Raw genomic sequence first — 23,662 nt, 5'->3', positions numbered from 1 at the left:
CCCCCATAGTTACGCCATTGAGTCATACCTGATGTTATCAACGAAAAGTCACGGGATCGCAAGGTTTTTTGATTACGTTTGCCAATATACTTAGATTTGCGTTTTTCATTGCATTTCAAGTCCAGCTGTAGAATTAAACAGTCACTTGTGCCGAAAATTTTCTTCTGTGGTTTGTGCGTGGCTAATGAAGTAAAAATTACTTCATTCATTTGCTGCATTTATAAAGAAAAGGGTGGACTGGTGTGGCGGGTTGCATGCGGCTTGTAAAAATTGCTGGTCTCCGGAGTCAATTTTTTTCTTGAACAATTTGCCTGAAAACAACGTCACTCTGAAGGAAAAATAATATCTATTTGGTTGCACTTCGTCGGAAATCAAAATGTGGATACCGAGTCGACAGTACTTCAGATCTTGGTTTTAATACGTGCTACTAAAACCAAGATCACTATTTTTTGTTATTCCCCGGGAAAGCCCGCCATATTGTGTCCATAAGGATGCTGTATTTAATTTTTCTCCAAAGAAATGAAAATAATTAATTCGCGAACTGTGTCAATAATACAATTAATTTTTTTCCCAAATCGAGGACTACCTTTTGTCAAGATCTATGCCTCACAGTTTCGATTTTTAAGTTAAATTTAAAAATAATCATTATTTTTTTAGTCAGGGTGGCCATGTTTTAAGCAATTTTCTCGTCGTTAGAATATTTTCGGATGGAGGCGTTCATGAATAGAAAAAAGCTGATGAGATAATGATGTTGATAAGCTAGTGAAGAGCCAAATCTGGAGGCTCTGCGTTGCGGAGACGTGAACTCTGGGGAAGGAAGACGAGAAAAGATTATAGGCATTCGAAATGTGTGAATAGATAAGTAAGGAGGTATGGTAGACCAAGAGGAATGACGAAGTGCTAGACATGATGGACGAGGAGAGGAATCTTCCAGTTGAGATACGGAGGTAACTAGAGTGTTTAGATGGAGCGAGTTCTGAGCGGGTAGTGGATATTAGAAGAGAGCACGTTATGAAAACGGGGAAGGGAATGTAAGGGAAAGGTATTAATGGAAATAATGGAAGGGAGTTGACTTTCATATTGTGAATTGAAAACGGTAGGCGAAATTGGGAAAGGGCAGGCCTGTGAAAATCGCAACGTCTTTCATGTAAACTTACCGCAACGGGTATTCAATCAATAGTCTTCTAATGTATATTCAATAATTCTAAAAAAATACTCAAATATTCAATTCTATCCAGAAATAAGTTCAACCGCTTCAGGCGTGATATAGTGGAAGTTCGACGTATTAAAATGATAGGTAAGTCACGCATTACATCATTGTGGAAAAGGGCAACTGCCTTTCATTTCTATCCAGAAATTGCCATCCCTTCTGTGTTAATCTCTAGTTGTCGTGCTCTTCCCCTCCCACTCCCACGGGTGGCCCGACTTTCGACCTCCCCGGAGAAGAAGAAGTTACCAGACTCCCCGAAGCCCTCGTCGGTCTAAGTTATATCCTAACGTCCTCTCCGCTTCGACACGCCGCCGCTGGAAGAGTGTCGAGGGGGACAGGAAGGGGGGGATTGATCGCCTCCTCGTTGAGTTCCTCGAAAAATATCCGTCCGTCTCCGAGGCTGCGTGACCCAGTGGCATATGGCGATGGAGAGCGGGGCGGCGAATATGACGCCTCCTCTCGTCGGGGTCCATCCACCGACAGCCGCCCTTCCTCAAGTTTGCCTCGTTCAGATTTCGGTTTGCACTTTTTGGAGCGAAATATTGATAGGCGTTTCGAGAGTACCGATTATCAGTGCTGTAAACCTTCCTCACTCACGAATCCCTTATATTATATGCCGTCTGCAAGTTCGTGAATTGATGTTATACATTGATTAAAATTAAAAAGAAGAACGTTGTGCTTTCACTTTGTGCTTTGTGCATCATCAGGTGATTGACCTGATGATGACGTCTAACGTGGAAACCATGGTCGTAAATGTGTGAATAAATATTAATGTGAAAGCACAAAGCTCTTATTTTTAATTTTAATAATGAATCGCTTTCACAATTTACGCCTCAAACAATCAATGTTATACATTGAATTGGCATTTCTTTCTGTCCTGAGAAAATTGTGCACATTTGAACCACCAACTCTCTCTTAATCCTTAACTTTTTCTCCTATTTTGTCTTTATCTTTTTTCCCATCCTAATAGTAGTTTAAAAGTCATCCACAATCGCACTATCTAATAAGATAAGTGTAATTTACATAACGTTTAAATTACAGTTAGTGAGTTTTGGGGGCCAAATTTTGAGTGTCATTTTGTAAGCACGATAATCGGTGGCTTTAAAACTTCTACCTTCCTCATTTAGTTTCTCCTACTTGTTTTTTTATGCTTTTGCTCAGGCCTTGAAATATATGATGCCCTAATTGGCATTACTTTTATTTCACAAAAAAATATGTTCTGCTGCTCCTATTCCAAGTCCTTAGCTACTTTGGTATGTTTTAATGCGTTGTAATTTCTTCGTTTCAACAATAGAGCCCTCAAACTGGAGTTCTTGCATTCGTCCTAACAGTGGGTTCATTTCGGCCTTGGGGTTAACAGTGGGTCCTGTTTCGCTCTTGAACCAGTCCCTTCCATTCGCTTTTCATTTACAAATTATTTTTCTGTCGAGCTCATACAATAAGGTTCTTTGTACGATTAAGTTTCCAAAGAAGGAGATCGAAAGCAGAGTTCATATTTAAAGAATTAATAAGTAGTTCAAAGTGTTATAATTGAAGTGCAGACCAAAATGTGATGTCATCGTTAGGATCCAAATGTTTTGCATGCTTGCTTTCCAATCAAAGGGACAGTCTGTAAAGTTAAGAAATATTCACTCAACTCAGCCATAACAGCTCAGAAACTTCTCCCCGATAGAGATGTGACGAAAATCTGGACCCTCCCTATGATTAAGGGAATGCTTTTCCATCATTCCGTCCCTATTGCCTGAAAGTACCAATGTGCGGTACTATATTTATGCTTTAATTCGAGTAATAAATATTAAAGTATTCTAAATATTAAGATAGGATTGCGTTGAGTACTTACGAAGCATTCTTGCGGCTTTCATGGACTTCTCTCTTCAGTTCAGTGTAACACCTACTACTCGCTTTCATTCTATCCATAATATTCTCTTCCTACCTCTCCCTCGTTAACCCAAGTCTCTTCCCTCTAACTTTGTTTTAAACATCCCCACCCCGCTCTGCACTCGCTCTATCCATAACTTCTGTCTCCTCCGTGTCTCATCTAGAAGCTGCCTCTCCTCACCCACCATTCCCCGCACTTCGTCGGTTCTCCCTCTTTCCGTCCACTTCACCTTCTCCATTCTTCTCCAAACTCACATCTCGATAGCCTCCAGTCTTCTCTGAGTGCCTTTTCTTAAAACTCGTACATAGCGATCCTCTCATGAGCTCCTGATCATGAACGCGTCCTTTGCTAACTTAATTCTCTTCCTGATATCCTTACTTCTGTATCTGTTTTTCTATGATGTGCTTCCCAAATAGTTGAATTTCTCTACCTACTCGAGTTTTTTCCCACCTTACCATTCCTAGCTCGCGATGCTTTTCAAAACCGCACAACCTAGGTCTTCTTGTAGTTAATCTATGGCCATATTTCTCGCAACGCTCGTTTAACGCATCCACTAGGGCCTGCAGCTCACTCACTGACGTAAAAATCAACGCCCGATCATCCGCGAACCTCACTGATTTAAACATCATTCCCCCCACTTTTACTCCAGCTTCCAACTCATTCCACGCTTATCTTACCAACTCCTCAGTATATACGTTAAAAATAAACGGAGATAGTCTACAGCCTTGCTTCGCTCCTCGGCAAATTGCTTGCCCATGTATAGATTATGGATGATTCGCCTATCCCTCCGATCCACGCCTATTTTCTTAAGAATGTATATTAACTTTACCCATTCCATTCCATAAAATGCTTTTTCAAAAACCTGGAAGCAGGCATACTCGTCCTGGTTATATTCTTGGTTCTTCTCCTGTAGGGACCTCATTACTGCGAATGCGTCTCGAGTTGATTTTCCTTTACTGAATAAAACTGATCTTCGCTCATTTCTCGTTTGCCCTCACCTCCATTCGTCTGTTTAAAATCCTCAGTTCCACTTTCGCCGCCTGAGATATTAGGCCAATTGTCCTATAACCTCCGCATTACACAGCTTTCTCATTTTTCGGGAGCTGAGTTATGGCAGTTTTCACGAAATCCTCCGGCCAACGTCTTTGATAATAAATCATGCGTACAAGTTCGAAAAACAATCTCTTACCATCCCTCCCTATATTATTAAGAAGCTCATACGGGATTCTGTCCACGTCCACTGCTTTCTTAGCCTTCTTATCAGGAGGGTCTCTCGCGATTTCCGTGTCTAGGATCTCTGGCCCAAATTTATCCACTCCTCTACTGCAATTTACTCTTTTAAATTCATTCTTTCTGGTAGCCATGTTGATCCTCTAGGTAATCTTTCCATCTACTCTGGACCTCTTCTCGCTTTTTCATCCTTCCAGCTGTAGCCTTATTGCCTTAATTTTAGACATGACTTGCCCTCTTTTACCACCCGATAGTGTCTTTACCTTGGCGTACAGTGCGCCTCTCTCTCCTGCGTCCTACCTTCTGTAAATTTTCCAGTTCCTCACTGCCTTTTCCACAAAGCCTCCCTCGCCGTAGTTGATTATTTATTTTCCTCTAAATCCTTTTTCCCTGCTATATGTCCATCGTATTCTTTTGGCCTGCTCTATTCCTAAGCGTCTGTCTTACCATGATGAACTTATCTGGTATATCCCCGTGTATCCTCGACTCATCCATGTGTACCTCCGCCGTCTTTGATGCTTTATTGTCTGTTCTGAACAATTATTAACTACGGAAAGCATTATTATACTTTAGACGAAATGTCAAACGCATATTTTCACCTCGGTAAGTATATGGCAACCCAGTCAAGAAATAAGTGTTTGATCACTCTTAGATGGTTTCCACTATCTGTGATGCCTTGTTTAAAGTTGCAACCGTCGAGTTCTTTCACGTCGACGTTCAACCGAAATTTAATGCTTTAGCCAATTAATTGTCCATAATTTTTTATTCTTTCGAAGGTCCGGTCTTACTCGCCGTCCTTAGTACTTGGAGGCCTAATAGACGAATCTATTAACTTTAGTCATGGAATGTCAATGCGAAAAAATTACCATTCGGAAAATCTTAATATGTACTTGCACTTGAGATGTGCATTCAATGCGAATGCTTGGTTTCGGCTAATTTCACTGTTGACTCTGTTTGCATCTCTACTTTTTTACGGCTTATTTTTATCCCTCAATGGATACTGCGTCCGTCAAGAACCTCTTCGGTCAACGTGAAATCTCTTCTTCAATCCTCTGCTTTCTTTTCCTCTGGTGATTAGCGCCGACTGTCTGAAGCCGTCCGACGGGCCTAGGCCGGTATTTTTTCTTCACCTTTGTCGGTGGAAAATTTCCCCTTGGATGTTTCTTTCTTGGCTCCATACAAGTTGACAAAAACCACCCAGCCTTCAGGAAGTGGTTTGTGAGCAGCGGGGCTCTCAAGTGCTCCTCTTTCGCCAGGGCCTCCCGTGGGCCGTGGGTCCCCCTTTGTGCGCCCTTGTCTCTGCAGGGAGAGAGAGCCTTCGGAGTCCCAGGCGTGAAGCCCACGAAGTTGACCACTTCGGTGTTTCATCTCCTCCACCAATTTTTTCCACGGCTTCCAAGAACGGTGAATGGTCTAATGACTGGGAGCGCACGAGTGTCGCATTTTCCACTCCGCCTCGGAAGGTTGTTTAGCGCGGGTTGTCCTTTGCTCAAGGACTGCTCACTCTGACCGATTGTAGGGATGGAATAAAGGTGAAATTCCTACAATTTTCCACCTTCAGGTCCAATCCTTCTGCCTCTCTAGTATGAGGACGCTTGCCTCTCTCTCGATCGGTCTTTATGGTGAAGGATTACTCGCTTAATACTTGAGCTGTCATCTTAAAATAATAAGGGTATATAAATTAAAATCTATTCAACGTAAGTTTGTGACTCAAATTTAAAAATTTTTCCCCAATATTTTCTCAGATGCAATTTCTTTGTACGTGGGAAACAGGCAAATGTTGACAATGGTGTTTAGTATGTTCTTTGATGTTTTCAGGATATTAGTGTAAGTTTTGACGGAGTAATTAATACGCTACCAAAAAGACAAAATACGACATGTCGAGAGGGAGGTATGCATCCCCTTAAGTAATGATAAAATGTAAATCTGTGTTGATTACCGCGCACCTGTCGCTCACGCGAAATGGCCCTTGTTTTATCATTGATGCTTACATGTATGGATTGATTCGTCTTCTTCAAATTTTGAGCTTATTTTATAGAATTCTAATCATTTTTGCACTCCATCTTGAATAATAATGTTCTTGTGAATTTGTATACGGATTGTTACTTATTTCCCTTCCCGAACAACATTTTTCCAAAGATTAACATTTTCGCTGGAGAGGTTTAGCTTTTTATTTATAATTTTTACCATGGACACTTGCGCGCGTTTACATTTTGAAAAGCATACTTTAATTCCAGTTTATCCAGATCTCGACTTCATTTTTATTGAGCTTTCCATTTGGCAGACTAGGACATAGTAGATGTTGGAATGGAGTCCTGAACAGTTGTAGTCAACCATTTTAAAGAATGCTTGATTTATATTCATGGCTCTGGTACACAAGGAGATTTTCTGTTCATTGCTAAGCAGGCTGGAAAGCCAGTAGACTTCGATTTCCAACTGTATAGTTTAGAATCTTGTGGTGCTCATTTTGAGAGTGACTCATTTTTCCTATCTGGAATTTCTCATGTTTGAAGTTTGGTCAAAAAGCGGAGTCGTTTACTGAAACCCAGTAACACATAAAAATATATTCGGTAGATAGAAAGGAATGATAAGTAACAACTAAAATATGTCTTCCACTTTTAGCCGCTGTCCCACAAGTTAAAAATTAAAAAAAACGGGGAAGTTTACTCTCTTACTTTTCATGAGTTGCTGATGTCATTTGGTCGTTCGGGAAGATCGATCATTGAGGGAAGGGATCACAAGAGGGTTAGCAACGCGAACCTCATGACACCGAGGCGAGGAGTGATTGAGAAGTTGTGACCCGCTTTGCAGGAGCTTATGACATCATCAACTTCTCTGCGGAAGGATTAAAGTCGTCGATTTTCTCCCCGGCAATAGCTCGAGAGTAGTAGACGACGGATCAAAGAACGGAAAATACGGGTTTCTTATTCTTAAAATTCTCTCCCAATCGACAGTTAATAATCGTGGACGAGCTTCCAAAATTGGGAAAGGCAATGTTCCGTGTCAGCTGACTCGCGTAAGGTAAACGACATGTGGTACGACGACCGAGAAATTCGCACGGTGTGAAATCACCGAAACGTTTGCACCGGCGTCAGCGCGTTGCCTAAGAGACTGAGATCGCGGCTCACGAATTTGCCGGCGATGTCGCGGCACACGGAGGTCGTTTACACTTGGAAGCCGTTAACAATTACCGCCACCAGCCAAAACTCGTCGTCCATTACGCATTCCGGAGTACTTTCGCAAGACCGGAGCACCCGGAATAGAAGCGATCAGAGTCCGTGATAGACGGCGCAAGAATGGAGTGAATTTCGACCGAGTCGCACATTTATTTGCCCGCCAAGGAAAACTCTTGGAATCTCCGATAACGCGAAAAAACCACCTGGAGAAAAGTTTGATATCCACATTTTGTTGAAATGAAATCATTACGGTCGTTCACTTTTTAGCTCTGTTTGTTGCAACCCGCGCTTTTCAGACGTTAGGGAGGAGTAAGTGTTGAAACGCTTGTTTTTTTGCAGAATAAAGTTCGTAGTTGTTGAATGCAGTGTAATATGCAACCCCATACCACACACAATCCAAAGTTAAGGAAGCAATTTAATTGTGCGTGAAACGATTGTAGAAATAATGAGAAGTGGATTTGGAAGAAGTGGAGTGGTTGTTGCTTTGCCCTGTTCCTTCGTCATTGTTTTGCATTCCATAGCTTTTTCAACCTAATCGTCGTCCGATTTTCATCCTCACTATACTGTCTTCGTGGCAATGCTCTTTTTGAAATTGGACAATTTTTCGCGCCCTGAGTAATTGCGTGATTATAGCATTTAAGTGACGGTGATTGGACGGACGGAGTACCTAACTAAGCACAAGCGCTAGGTTTTATTCAGGGACACTAAGTTGATCCTGTTAATAGCAATTCTACACAGCAGAACCCTTTCACCCGACTTGCATTCCTCTTTGGAATCCGATAATGTGATATTTTCGTGCCTTACGTAACAGTTGTGGCCGAAAACCACTATCTAATCAGAAAACCAACTTCCCTCCTTTCTAATCTCAGGAAGCGTTTGTCTTCGAGAAAAAGCGACGAATGCGATGAATTCCGTTCCATACCCATGTTTTTTTCTTCTTTTTTTCTGGGGACAGTTGTTGAAATGAACTTCCAAATTTATTCAAACGTATGAGGCAAGGTTGTAGTAGATATTTTGAAATTTTGTTGCATTTCCTCTAATATCGTTTTAGTTTTCTTGGCTGCACCTTTTATGCCAGCAAATTTAGCAGAAATTTTCGATGAAGCTATTGCTTCTATACCCTTATCTAGCAGGAATGATAAATTATCAGAAATGATACCGCATGTTTTTTTATAGGAGTATTTTTCCGGGTAGTCTGCGAAAGTTTAGCCTCGAAAGCAACCACGTGATAAGATACTTGAAAGTTGGTTTATCTACTCAGAAAATATATATTTGTACTCCACGTGGTGGACATAGCTGAAAATTTTATTTTATTTGAAGTTGCAAAAGTTTGCGCAACATTTAATTGCGCGAAGGGTGTTTCTTTGATAATTATAGCATTCTCAACTGTTTAACGCGCAGTGCGTAAATACACTTTTGTGAAAAAATATAACATATCTAATTTAATCGTGATTCTAAACTATCAAGAATATCATCCACGTCGTGCCTCGGTTAATAAATGATATTGCTGGAAATAATTATATTGATTCTCTTACTTTATTTTGGGTATCTGATCTATGTTGTTAGAGCTAATTAACAAGCTTGGCTGTTGCAAGTGGTGAATATCCTGTATGCGATTGCTCATACCACGTGTAGACCAGATTTTAAAAATTATTATCAAGTGCGTATGTAATAAAAATGCTATGGAGTCATTGCACGTAATTTGAAGAGACTGAGAGGCAGAATTTTATTACTTGTATAGATGTAAATTGTGCGTGAGATGAGTGTAATTTTATACTCTTACTTCTGTGTCAAATATATCCCTCCTCATATGAATCCTTTCTATCTGGAGGACGTAGTTTAGTTCTGCAACGAAGTCGAATGTACCTAGCGTTTTAAATGCGATGGTGGTTGGCGTAACATGGTGAAACTCCTTCATGATGCACAAAGGTTAAGAAAACACTTAGCTGTTTCACAAAATAAAATATATTGCGACTGGTTTCGATACAGCGTATCATCATCTGCCAGATGATGATACGCTGTATCGAAACCGGTCGCAATATATTTTATTTTGTGAAACAGCTAAGTGTTTTCTTAACCTTTGTGCATCCTAGCGTTTTAGTTTATTAAAGTTTAAACTTCGGTGAATCGTGTTTTGGAAGAAAGATAATAAAATAAACGAACTAATTCAAATAACCAGAGTATTTGACTTGCTTCACAGCTAGCATTTTTATGTGTGTGACTGTGTCAGGCTCTGGGCAGACATTTCGACCGACGACTCTTCAATAGTGGCAGGTAACCTTGGTTCCAAGCAGTGAAACATGTATCCAGGATTCTTTGCAATTAATCACGTCATCATGACACACTCCGAGGCGTTACGAAACGCATGGTGAAAATTCAAATCAATACCACATCAAACGAGAGAGAGAATATATCTCGATTGAAGTGACCGTCTCCGATCAATTTTCGGAGTATATAGGAACATTTTCCATTCAACATTAATCCACCCCGCATTTATACTGGTATAAATTTTGTGAAAAAGTTAATTATGAACCGGAGGAGTAGCAAAGCGATCCTTATTCAGCATTTCCGCCTTTGGAATTCAAATTGAAGTTATTTTAAGACTAAAGAAGTTGAGAGAGACATGCCTCGACATCTTCGACAGAACTATAGTTTTTAGCGAAGGTTTCCGACAAATATTGGAACATAAGGGAAGGTGGAGATGAAAGATTGGTTCCTGTGATGGGAGACGGGCAGGGAAACCCAAGAGTAGAACCATACGCATTCTCAACGGTTGTTTCCTCAGGGTCCACAATTTAAGATAGAAAGCGAGGGTAAGGAAATATGCAGAAAAATCTCCAGCAGCGCTGACAGTAATCTCGGACCCTGGGAAAGGTATATAAGTAGGAAAGGAAACACAAGGACGCGGGCTTGGGCTTTGAGACTATCGCATTATGCATTTTACAAAAGAAGTCTGCGCAACGATAAAATTTTCCACAAAGCTTAGTTAGTATCATTAAATTACTGAGGAAAATACTCGGGTTCACGACTGATGGAATATGAGATTTTCCAGAAAATGTTTACCCAAAGCAAAGTGAATTCTGCTCAGGAGATCGTATCAATAGCATTACTTAATCTATGCACTCCTACCCTTTTGTTCGAGCTTCTTCTCTCTTGGATTCTTCGAGGGTGCGCCTTGGTACTGGAGAGAACTAAAATGTACCCTATTTCACATGAGGGTGCCGGGGTCCCCATCTTCACAAACAAATAGGAGCCACCGGCTGCTGCCTTGCCAACCAAGACGGCGGAGTAAGTCGGTGCATCACAAAGGCCGAGACGAAAACGACGTAACACCGCGGCCGCCACTTATAAATATTCAGTCGCGCGACCCTCGTCAACATCTCGGTGCGATTTTCATGTAGATTGATGCGTTGGTCCCTCGTGGATATTTTTTTTTCTACCCCGCCGGTCGCGATGCTTATGAAACAGTTGAAGTGCTCCACTGCCGAGGTCTTGGAAAAGTGAATGAAAAAAAGCGGCACTGTGGAGATAATCTGCAAGATGTGATCTCCTAAAACAGCATTTAAAAACCATCAATTGAATTATCTCTGTCGTGTCTTTTTAATTCCGTTCGAAAGACCAACTGGCAAAAAGGAAATGAGTTGTCAAGAGGTAGAGATATTCTTGAGGCTATGGTAGGGTATATTGATTTTTTTACATTAGCTTTTTCAGGAATGTTTTGTTTGTTGTGAATTGTTTTGTTCAGTCTCATTTCTGTGAAAAAACGTTTCGCCTCGCAAGAAACAAAAAAAGACCTGGGAAGGTGAATTGATGGTTTATTAAGTCTTCCCGAAAAACTTGTTTTATTATTATCATTTTGAGGAAATGGAATTTAAAAAATCTTTTTTCAAACTAAGGATGATATTTTGGTTTGTTTTTTTTCTTTTCATTCAGTTATACTTCCGCATGCAATGCCGGTAATTTTTTGCTGTTGATCTTGTTGTTTTTTTATGATTTCCGTTCTGAAAATTTTGCAAAAGGGTTACGTATCCACAGCCTCTGCTCTACTCGCCTCACCTATATTTCTTGTGAACTCTGAAAAATTACTTCTATTCGGATCTTTATCTATCATGGTTGTTATTTCTCTGATCAAGGTTAACAAAATTTAATTTTATCGTATATTTCGGCTATATTGTAAATGCTAGGAATAGGAAGATACATATAACTTTGAAAAAATTAACTTTCAAAATACGTCACTCATTGAACCTCAGACGAACTTCAGTGCTCGGTACAGTGAGGATTACCCTTCCTACTCTTCCGAATCTGATGTTGTATGTAACTTGGGTGAACGGGTTCACCCCCTGCCAAATACCTTAGAGGTGGCTTGTAGAATATAATGTAGGTTCTCTGAATCTCGGTTCTCCGTCTCTCCTCATCGGCTTTTCTCCTCTCAATGTCCTGCGTTGTGTGACTCTTTCATGGACCTCTCAGCGCATGTGCTCTTCTCATTTCATTCGTCCGGTCGTTGACCCTCCAGTTTGCTAATCAGCTGCTCCGCTCCCTCCGAAAATTGCTCGCAAGGACTCATGTTTATCCCCGGCAAGGAGGAAATGTCTCTTCCTTTTGCTTGTCTCGTGGAGCGACCTCCTTATTCGCCTCTGCTATCAGTGAACTACCGGGTTGGCAAAAATAGGTGGAGTGCATAGGCTTGATGAATAATCGTAGACTCAGGACAAAATATCATGTTTCTGTGTGCGTGATAAAGGCGGCGGCGAAGGAATCCTTGAAGTATATACTTAGAAGCTAGCTTTGGACGTGGATTATTGCCCTACTATACACTAAAACAGAACACTACATTTCTACATTTTCTTCTGAGGCTTTGTTGTAGTGTCAAATGGTAATTTTATGCTAGTGGACATAAATCCGTGCATTTTAATGCGCATGATTTCATTCTGTTCTGTGAACACTGAGATAGTGCTTGGCAAAGGGTTTCAATAGCTCAGGGCTGTTCACCAGTTTGAATTCCATCGCTTACTAGTTTTTATGCCATCAGTAATAAAATTCCAGATTGCTAGGCGTCATTGTGGTTGTCTAGGTTGGCGCCAATATATTTTTAAAAGCTTGAATAAGGGCTCTAAACGCACTCGCATATTCTTAATGCCTGTAATATTGTAGTAGATGACCATATTTTCTCTCTTTCCTTCTACTGTTCCTTGAAAAACCGAGGCTGTATTTGATTTTTAGTATCATTTCCAATAAATTTATACCTCAATTGGCATTACAAATCAGGACTATTTTCGGGCCTCATTTTCTTTGTCATTTACATGTTGATTATGATGTTGCGTCGTATGTAATTAAGTTAATATAAAATTTTCAAATACAAATTTAGTTTTATTCGCCAAGATCAATTCATTCATTGATTTCCATGCGTAAATCTTCCATCATCTTCTTCGCGCGCATTTTTCGCGCCTTTTTCCTGAAGCCAAAGTTAATAGATTGCAGGATAATCTGAGTCTGGCCTATACTTGGCTAATTAAAAATGAGCAATCAACAACACCAAGATTCTAAGATGGCGAGGAGATGAGCCCTATTTGTGTACGTTTGAGCGTCTTCTTGTTGACATCAGGCATTTCCGGTGGCCCTAGCGGAGCGTCGGTCCCGGCTATCGGGGAAAAACGCGCAGTCATTGACAACACACCCTGAATCTCCGCCCTCACAAGCCTTATTATGTGCTTGGATGATCCGGATCCGAAAATCTACAAAACGTATATAAGTCTTTATAACGTATTGTCATCATCATATGACATCTTGAAGTTGGTTTATCGTAATGCTCCACTCAATTTTGCTCTCGGTGGGGGTGGAGTCCCCGCCTGCCAGCTTTGAGGTCGCCGATCCGAATCCCACCAAGGATATTTTCTCACTCAGGGCATTTATTTTTTTGATTGTCAACCCTGTTGATTGCTGATTTCGTTTAAAATAAAAAAATAGTACGACAACTTTTTGTCAACTCCATCTCATTTTCATCGACCGTTGTAGTCATTATATATTTCATACTGGCATCTTCCGCTACGTTTATGAAGCAAAAACGGGAGGTTTTTTTTCCATCCGAATAGATTAGGGGTGAGGTACCGCCCTAATCATCTATTTGAGATTCGAAGGAAACAGAAGAATTGGATGGAGCGTGTCCTAAGCGGGAAGAGGATGTTAAAAAAGTGTCAGAGGAAAGAATATTAAGCGAGCGAGGGAGGGGAATGAAGAGAATAGGATTTATGGATAGAATGGAAGGGAGTTGGCTTTATTGTAAATTGAAGATGATAGTTCTAGTAAAGAGGGGAGACAGGCCGTGGTGATCTGCAAATTTCTCCGCATAAAACTTACGTTAATCGGTAGTAACTTACTATTCTCTTAACTCCTCCTTTCATCATAATTTTTTTTGCTCTTGATAAATTTCATACCAGAGACTTACCCGAAATACTATTAGCTTAAAATTTCGTTTTTTGTGGTGGAAATGAAGAAATTATTCTCAAGTCGAATGTAGGTGATGGGTACCACTCCTCCCTCTTCTTCCGTTCCCACTGGGTCGTTTGCCGCCTAACAGATCCCCTTTTTCCCGGGCTCCCTTGATGCATTACCGCGGGAAAAAAACCGAGCACGGAAGGGTATTTCGCGCGCGCAAGACCAACCCAGGAGAGAATTCCTCCCGCCACCCTCCCTACCAGCCATCCGCTCGCTGCTGCTTCACGGTCTTTTCCTTCCACTCACCTCTCTTAACCCCCACTCCTCCCCACCTCCCTTCAAAACTCCCCCCCTTTGTCGCATCTGGTCTCGGGAAAGGAGAAGGGGGTGCACGCAGTCGGGAGGGGAAGTGGTGTGTCGGCTGGAGGTGGGATTCATGGTTCATTTCAATGAGTCGGTTCACATGATTTGGTTCAAGATGATGATTCGGTTCACGGTAATGATTCGTTATATCACATTCGAGTCTTCAACCCTATCAATGTTAGTGTTCAGCCAATATCACTTCAGCTGCCCGTTAAATGAGGTTTAAAAAATCGCAGCTTGTGCACTCAGCGTTGTACAGAATTTCTTTTTATTCACTGCATGAGAAATAGCCAAAAAGAATTCCCGGAATGTGCAGAAGACAGTAATTTTCATTAAGTAAAAAACGCACGTGCCATATATTCAGATTCAATACGGGTTCTTTACTTTTAAAAATTTAGTTAGTTAAATCAAGGTTAGAACTTATCAGGATATAATGTCTCCTAAATGGCTCTACACGTGGGTTACTGTAGTCTCTACTTCGTGGATGATGAAGATCACAATCTAAGTTCCCACGTGCAGTCATAAGTTCTATACCTTCGGTGATGCTTTATTTATCTTAAATTTCTGAACATCCGATACCATCCGATGACTTTGATGATGATCGATAATTTTAAACATTCATTTTATAGAATTATTTTACGCTGTATTTTAACCGCACTTAAGTCTTTTTATAGCATAGAAATATGCTATGCTAAAACTGGTGATTTACGCATAAAATATGGAAATTGTGAAAGCCTGAAATGAGCGGAAAATTCGAGGAATATCAACTGCCTCTTCCAGTCACCGATTATCACACCCCCGAACAGGGGCGCGGCTAGGAATTAAGGCTTGGGGGATGAAAAATTTCTCGGGATTCCCGCCGGGTGTGGTATTGGGTTAATTCTCCCAACGTTTCAATGGCTGGGTCTGCCATCGTCTTCAGGGGTTTACTCTTAATGGTACTTTTTTACGGTACTATTTATTTATTCATATCCCTGGTTGCCGTTGTTGTTGTGTGCGGATGTAGCGATTAATTATTATCGATCCAGGCACTGCTCAGTTGGAAGCCTTTATCTTCGTTTCAGCTCTTCTCAAGGCTAATAGCAATTGCCTCCTTTACAATTCTATCCCAAAAGTTATTAGTGCGACACAAAACCTTCGTATTTTGGAAGTCCATCCTATGACCGAGGTCCAAGCAATGCTCCGCTACCGCCGACTTTAGCGGATAAAACAGGCGTATGCATCTTTCACGCTCCGTCAGACGTTTTTCGATTGTGCGACCAGTTTCCCCAATGCAAACGTGATAATTAATCGCTAAATCCGTACACAACAATAACGGCAACCAGGGATATGAATAAATAAATAAATAGTACCGTAAAAAAAGTACCATTATGAGTAGGTAAACCCCTGAAGACGATGGCAGACTCACCTATTGAAACGTTGGGAGAATTAACCCAATACCACACCCGGTGGGAATCCCGAGAAATGTTTCATCAATCTATACGCCGGGAAAACCTAAAATTTTACAAGGCTAGGGGGGTTTAGGCGCAACTAATACAGGGGAGTCTGGGGGGTAAGTGCGGGAGGCCCTCCCCCAGAATTTTTTTTAAGGTAAATGGTTCATAATTGTGAGTTTTTACGGCTATCTGAGGTATATTTTATTAACACTTACACTATTCTATCAGAATTATTCATCCAATTAGGTAAAATGGATTAAACTTAAAAAAAAATTCTGAGTTCTTGGGGGTTTATCCCACAAAACCCCCTCCCTCGCTGCGCCACTGGCCCAAATGGTCCATCAGGGCTCCAACAAACTTAGCTTCCTTCAGTGGGAAAACTAGCCTCTTTGCGAAGTCTTCGAATGAGTTTTAGTCTATGATTTGATCTTATCCTTCATCTTTACGTTTCTTCTTAATCCCACACCTTAGCCGTCAAAGAAGAAAAGCAAAGTTCAAATTTTATTTACTGCTCATTGAACTCTCTCGTAGACTGCCCTGAATTGTTTTCCCTTGTTTATTTAAGAGTTCTCCTTAGATCTTCCCGTCTACATTTTTAACTCCATACGAATACGTCTAGATTATCCCTAGTCAAGCGCTCACTTGACTGCCGTATGTCTTCCCTATTCAGCCTGGTAATATTGCACCTTTTCTTCTCTACGCAAACTATTTCATCAAACGTGCAATGTCCCATTTTCCAGAAAACAACTACTCTTCCAATAACCATCTATCATTTCTGCCGAATTTTGCCTTAGCGATCCCCATATGCGTACATAATACGGTACTTGTGAATTTGTATGTTGTTACTGTGTATTCTTGTTGTGTTTGCGTTTTGCTCAATTTCTTTATTTATAAATTCTTTGCTTTTTCGCTGTGAAATGGCGGCATTGCTATGTGCGAATTAATGAAAATAAAAATTAAAAACTTGGTATTCGAGCAGCCCCGATCTATGATCCAATTCATGCCGTTGGATCCCTATGAATCGTTCGTTTTGAGCATTACATTCAGGAGCGACACGGGTGTCGGTCATCGCCCCTCACCCCCTCTCTCTCCCCTCCCCTCTTCCATTCTTCCCTCCGCTGCGCTCCTTGGGGGAAGTCGCAGTCGGAGGCGTTCGTTCCACCAGTGCGGATGCAGTGAGAGGATTGTCCCCCCCGTCCACTGTCCCCGTGTGTGGCTGCCCCCTCCCAGGGCCCCGGTGTTTGAGCGAGGAACACCCGGCACCAGTGCCGAGACTGTCCCCCGACTCGGCAACCCTTGCCATGTACGGGGATGTTGGAGTGGAGTCCACGACGCGAGTAGCGTCGCTTCTCGAACCATTGTCGCCCCAGAGGACCAACAACATCTTAGGGTTAGTTTCCTTCAGTCCTCGATTACGTTTCGGTCTATATCCGGACGGAGATCTCTCCGCCGTGACGTGGACTGGAACTTCCCGCCCGGTTCACTCTCGTGCATCGTTTTTCCCTCCCGTGGTTCCGTTCCATCCCGTAGTTTTCCCTCAGTCTCGGATCTCTTGTGTTTTTGTGTGGATCGTCTGTGCTCATCATGCTCGCCCATCGCATCAATTAATGGTTCTCCTCTCTCCTCATTTCTAGGATACAGAAGAATTCTCCCAAGAGCACTATCGGGAAATCGGCTGCTGGACCATTGGCTACAAGGTGAGTCGGGGGTTGGACCTTTTTTTTTATTGGGTGGGATTTCAGAAGTGGGAAGTTGGCGCTCTCTGGTATGAGACGCCATCTGGCTGGGATGGGATTTTGAAGATCTACCCCGCCCCTCCACTTCTACCTTGATTAATCGGGAATTTCGTGGGAGTCATGGACCTTGGCGCCCTTGAAATCCCAATCGTCCTTAAAGTTGCATTTTTCCGTGTGCACATCAGAAACCAAACTGCATCGTAAAATATGCCTGAAAGCAGGAGATCCCTATGAATTTGAGCCACTTCGAGTAAGATATGTATCTGTATCATACTCGAAGTGGCTCAGTTGTTTGGAGTAGAGAAGACTTGAATGCTCAGCTCAGCTCCTATCTTTATAGCCGGACTTTGCCCCGTACAAACCTTTGTAAACAAAAGTGCCATCGTTTGAGCTGAGTCATAGCGGCTACTGAGCCATTAAGCGCATGTAATTTCTAGTTAAGTTTCGGGTTCCCCGAGAATTGTTTGAATAATGTGAAAAGGGTCTGATAGCAGTTGCAGTAGTTCCGTCTGTAAGATAAGACAACTGAATGCTTCTCGCTATCACTTCCCACTCGCTAGCTATTTCATTCTTTGTGTATAAACTTTTTCATCCCGCATCTGTGACTCGAAACCAGTCAATTTTTGCAGTACAACATGAAATACTTTCTCTTATTTAGTACACAAGTGAGTTTTTTTGTATTAGTTTTGAAAGTTTCCCCCGGACTTTCTTTTGATTCACTTAGCGGAACTTCCTTGAGTAATTATCCGCGAATTATTTCATTTATCGATTTCTCAAGTTCGTCAACTTCATAAATCACTAAATGAACCGGTTTTCATTTGATCTTGTTGGTCGTAGAGAAAACGTGTGTAATGAATGATTACCTCGCTGAAGTAGTTTCTACATCCTCCAAAACTAATTATTTTCCCCGTATTTTTTTCACCCTAAAATACCCACTCTACTTGGCTTGATTATTAATGTTAATGTTCTCTTACTTCAGAAATCGAGTGATTCCATGGAGATTAGGACCATGCCATGGCAGTTACGACAAGGAAAACATTTCAGCTGCAGCTGAAGGGACCGCATCTGCCTCTCATGAAGGACAGGCAATCTTATCTCTCAACAGCCCTCCGCCAAAGGTAAGATTTTCACACATATGCAAACGAAAGAGTATGTATATTTTTTTTGCTTAACTATTTCATAATTTTTATAATTTCTCATCACAGCGGTTAGGAAATGTGCTGCCAAGTCCACTGAAGGCGAGGCATCCCTTGGAGGACCATGACCCCAACTCGCAAGATAGTGGATTCGGAAACTGCATACCTGATGGAGAAGAGTTCCGTGGGATTGAAAGTTCTCCATCGCTTAAAGCCAAGCTAGCTGCCGGTGGATTCCACATTGAAGTCTCCAAGAGTGTGAAGCTTGAGGAACACTCTCGCCATGTCCACCACAAGTAAGTTATCCACTCTTGCTTGCATCATCAAGGGAAATATTTATAAATTTTCTACACCAACATAATGAATCATTTATTTTATACTCTAATGTTTCCTATTGGTATTTTAAGGTGTAATTTTTTAGAAGCATAATTTAATGGTTACTGTTAGTTTCCTATCCAATTTTATGAGATACTGATGCACTGTTATTGTGTGAACCAGTCACTTTTAGGTTCCACGTAAGACATTTTTCTAATCATTCAAATGGTAAATCTGGAAAAAAAAACACTATTGTCTTCTTTCTGTGCTAAGGATACTATTGAAAACTTTCTTTATAGTGAAAAAGTGGAGATCTCTCGGCAAATATCTATTACCAGCACGTCATCAGTGGATGAATCCCTGTTGGCCAGCCCCTCCAAGCCGCTTGCCTTAAGTCAACAATCAAACTCCAGCACCCCAGGGAAGAAAAGTAGTCCACATCGTTCTCCCAAAAGCATCTGGTCCATCTCAAAGTATCGATCACCTCTGCGGCATAGTCATTCATCTGGAGCAGAATCAATTGATGATGGGTTCCTGGAAATTTTTGAGTTGGAATCGGTACGTAACTGTGTTATGTGAAGTCTTATGAAAGTGCATAGACGAGAAATTTTTGCTTTTTATCTTCATTGCTTCATTCTCCATTGCTATGTGATTTTTATTGCCGGTTTATTTCCTTGTAGTGGATAGTTTCACTATAATGTTAATGCATCCCAGTTCATATATCATCCGTCATGTGTTGCAGGCAAAATCATCTGAGGCCCCATCTTTACCTGCTGGCATTGGAAGCCTTCTATCAAAGCCAATTGTGCGCAGCTCAGAAGTGTCTGGGCCAAGAGTCCAAGTTCAACATCCAACTTTCAGGCGATGTGTTTCTCTTGTGGAAACCTCTCAAACTCCTCCATCCAGCAGGGTGAGTATCATTCTGTGGACTGTGATTGTCTTAAAATATGCTCAAAGCATCAATAATAATGTTTGCTCTCAATCCTAAAGGTATACTTTCTCTTAATAGTTTCCTTGATTAACAATTTTGTTAATTTTAAACTTATTATGAGTATGATCTCTTCATATTATGGTACCCATTAAATATTTCTATACATTGGAGTTGGTACAATTCCTTCATAACTGTGTTTCATTCCTTGGTTGCCTAAATTTTTTTTATCTCTGAGTCTAACGGAAATATTTATAAATTTTCTACACCAACATAATGAATCATTTATTTTATACTCTAATGTTTACCTGGTGAAATATATTTTCATTGAGACATTAACTTATCCAAGTTTATGGGAAGCATTCATATTGGTAAAGGCCAAGGTATTCTTGAAAGATTAGAGAATCTCAGACTTTACTTTTAATTATCATCATAGGCTCGCTTGTGCCTCTTCCGGGATCCCAAACCGGCTAAATTGGAAGAGAAGGAGAATGCCGATGAAGCATCTCCCGGAACATTTGGATTCAAGAGGCCTGAGCCACCTGAGGGCTTTGCCGCGCAAGTACGAAGCAAGAAGCGGAGGTGCATGACCATTTCGCAGCCCCCAGACTGCGATTCCCCATCAATATGGAGCAGTGAAGCAGCCGTGTCACCTGTGGAAAAAGTCTCACCCCCTGTTTTCCAGCGCAGTGTTTCAGATTCTGAAGCAGTCATAAAGCGAGCTCTACTTCGATGTGAGTACTCTGCTTGGTCTTGCCTACCAGTCGATGTATCGGCCAGACGTTTTTTCTTTAATTTTAAAATGAAATTTTTTCCCAAGTAGCACAGAATGGATAACAGCATTGGTGAACTCTTTCAATGACATTTGTATTAGAAGTATAAAAAAATTAGCAGCAACTCTTAAATATTGGAAGTTTCATGAAATTCTAAGTGAGCTCGTACAAATTAGTCAAAAAAGATCTGACATTCTTTGTGCATACTGATTCTTTCTGAGTTGAAAGATTGGCTGTAAAAGGATTTAACTGCATAACTGTCTCAATATCATCACTAATTACCACACTGTCAAACTTTCCTTGCCCTTGTAGTGGAGTAAGATTGATAATGGCTGGCTGTTGTTGGAAATAATGTGCAATCTACTCATTGTCTCTTAAATGGGTTCACTTCTGATCATTTTTGCTTTCAGTGTTGGAAGTTCTCACCTGTATTCTGAGAGTTTTTGTTGCATTTGAGTGAAAAGCTGGTGATTAAGAAATCATCTTTTTGCCTATGAATAGAATGATGAAAGAATTGCTGCTTGTTATATTTAAACCAAAATAATCAGTATGTTCTCTAATTGTGTATAATTGATCAGTATCCTCTTATAGTTTTAGCATTGCAATAGAGGTAGGATTTTTGCATTCCATAAATAATGTATTTACCAGACTGCTTGTGTAGCCATTCAAGAAAGAGTTTTTGCTGCTACTGCTTTAAGTATGGTGTCTATGTTTTGCTTTTATGCCACAACTTTCACTTTCCAAAACTACATAAGCTTTATGTGTATATTCTTCACTTCAAAGACCTAAGTTCTAAAATTGTTGACCAAGTGCTTTCATTAAGCTCTATAGTTTCAATTTCTCTATAATAGGATCTATGTGTCTCTGAACTACTTTTTTATGGTGTCATATTGCTACCAATAAAAATGTGGCTTCATTTTTCAGTTTCATTTCGTGACTTCACTAATTTTGTGCTTATGTTAATGTTGTAATTGTTACTGATTTCAGCCTCCCTTGAGCCTGATCTGATTGGTGATTTCACGAGGCCTTATAGTCTTCCTTTAATTCCTGGAAGGCATCAGGACTTGAAGACTATCTCATCAGACACACTGGCTCGCCTCTTGCAAGGGGAATATGAGGACTGTATTGATAGCTATTCTATCATTGACTGCAGGTTAGAATTCTCAATTGTGATTCTCTCACTCATGTTAATTCATTTTTTCTTAAATATTTTATTTGAGGATTGTGATCTCTCACAATTGTAGCAAAATTATGATCTGTCACTATGGGTATGCTCGTATAAAATCGTTTCAGGCTTGATTTTGTCGAAGTTTGCTATATCAATGATAAAAACACAAATGGTATTTTCCATACCATTTAATTAAACACTCAACGACCGACCAATAAATCCTAGTCAGTCATTGAGTGTTAAATTAAATAGTGTGGAAATTACCATCTGTGTTTTAATCATGGATGGGCATGCTCTTTGAGGAATATTGTACACACAAAATGAAAAACACACATTACATGTCTCTTTGCATTGAATCTACCCAAACTGGTTTCACTTTTTGGTAAAATTATTGCTTCCAACAATTCTAGTTGAACAATTAGATTTTTGCTGACGATGTGTGTTAAGTGTAAATTTCAATTGACTATGAATCAAGTTTTTCAAATTTGTGTGCATTTCTTATTATTTCTAATTTCCACTTTGGTTTGAATTTTTAGTGTTTTTCTTGTTGCATTTCAATATTCTCCAATGTTGTATGCACTGTTGATGTCCAATGGTTATAATGTTCGGGAGAAAATGTAAAAACCAAAATGGTTGATATCAAAAGATTGATACTAATTTCATGGTCATTTTTCTAGTAGTTTTTCGTTTACATGTTATGCTTAATTTGAAATTTTTGATGCCCTGTACATTGTCCAACTGACTTTCATTCACTGGCTCAAATATTATGATCTTATGGTTGGGAAAATGCAAGATTTACACTCCTGAGTTCAAGCTGCTGAAGGAGACCAAGCATTGCATGCAGCAAAAGTCACAGATGATACTTCTTAAATTGTAGACCATTCAAGTTCATAGTCACTTAAAAATCTTTGTGTATGGCAATTTTATCAGTTACATTGGCATCTGTCTTATCAGAAAGCTATCTAAAACTTCTATATATTTACGCCATGGTTAAATATCTGCATCCTATTAGTTCTTTTCTCATGAATAATTTTTTCCCATTTTCTTGATTTTTGACTCACTACATTTTGATCAAATATTCAAGAAATGGATTATGTATGCAATGTTCTGAGGTATAATTTTTTTAATATCCAATTATTTTTATTCTCAGGTATCCATACGAATATGAAGGTGGCCATATAAAGGGAGCCAAGAATTTATTCACCCATGAACAAATATTGAAAGAGTTTATGAGCAATCCAGAATTGCTTGCAGCACAAAATAGTTCTAAACCTGAGGGTGAATGTTGTGAAGGTGATGCTGACAAAAGTGAATCCAGGCCAAGGAGAGACATCCTAGTCTTCCATTGTGAATTTTCATCAGAGAGGGGGCCCAGATTGTGAGTACAAACATTGATTTATACCTCAAGTCTACATACTCATCCCTTTCCAAACTTTATTAAGTTGGCCTTGGTGCTCCATTCTGCTTTCGGTAATGTTGCTTGATAGATGTTTTTCAGACTACATTAATCCTTCCATCCTGGAGGCATATTCAGGTCAAAGATAAATTTGCTGCACTTACACTGATATTTATTCCTGCACCTGCTAACTGACTCAGTGTTTGCATTAATACTTTTACCGCCAATTATGATCAAGGCTTCTTAATTAAAGAATTCTCTCTGCTTTGTTAGTCTGGATGTGATGCTTCACTAGTGTACAGTTTGGGAAGCAAGTGCTGCCAAGAAGTCATACGTCTTTCTTTCTTCATGTTTAGATCCTGAAAAGTTTGCTCTTCTTGTTATCTTGCTATCCTCCCTACTGAGGCAAATATTGTTGGCTTCTGGAATCCCAGTGTGAGTAGTTAACTGATCCATTCAGCTTTTGGAGATGCTGCCTTGT

The 23,662-nt window shown here is 40.4% G+C and overlaps 1 protein-coding gene across 2 annotated transcripts in view; it reads left to right on the top strand.

Moving 5' to 3' along the window:
• The window catches only part of LOC124155639 (M-phase inducer phosphatase-like), a 142,850-nt gene that overhangs the window by 116,655 nt on the left and 2,533 nt on the right, over nucleotides 1–23,662 (top strand). For both annotated transcript variants that reach the window (XM_046529642.1, XM_046529643.1), the window contains 8 exons: nucleotides 17,364–17,426; nucleotides 18,445–18,583; nucleotides 18,671–18,897; nucleotides 19,216–19,474; nucleotides 19,659–19,826; nucleotides 20,281–20,578; nucleotides 21,605–21,770; nucleotides 22,936–23,163. In XM_046529642.1, the coding sequence (XP_046385598.1) occupies nucleotides 17,364–17,426; nucleotides 18,445–18,583; nucleotides 18,671–18,897; nucleotides 19,216–19,474; nucleotides 19,659–19,826; nucleotides 20,281–20,578; nucleotides 21,605–21,770; nucleotides 22,936–23,163 (1,548 nt within the window). The remainder of the gene's footprint in view (nucleotides 1–17,363; nucleotides 17,427–18,444; nucleotides 18,584–18,670; nucleotides 18,898–19,215; nucleotides 19,475–19,658; nucleotides 19,827–20,280; nucleotides 20,579–21,604; nucleotides 21,771–22,935; nucleotides 23,164–23,662) is intronic.

This window comes from Ischnura elegans, chromosome 3, assembly GCF_921293095.1.
Source record: "Ischnura elegans chromosome 3, ioIscEleg1.1, whole genome shotgun sequence".
Taxonomy (NCBI): domain Eukaryota; kingdom Metazoa; phylum Arthropoda; class Insecta; order Odonata; family Coenagrionidae; genus Ischnura; species Ischnura elegans.
The sequence above is the reverse complement of the archived record's forward strand: the minus strand, read 5'-3'. Positions and strand labels throughout refer to the sequence as shown.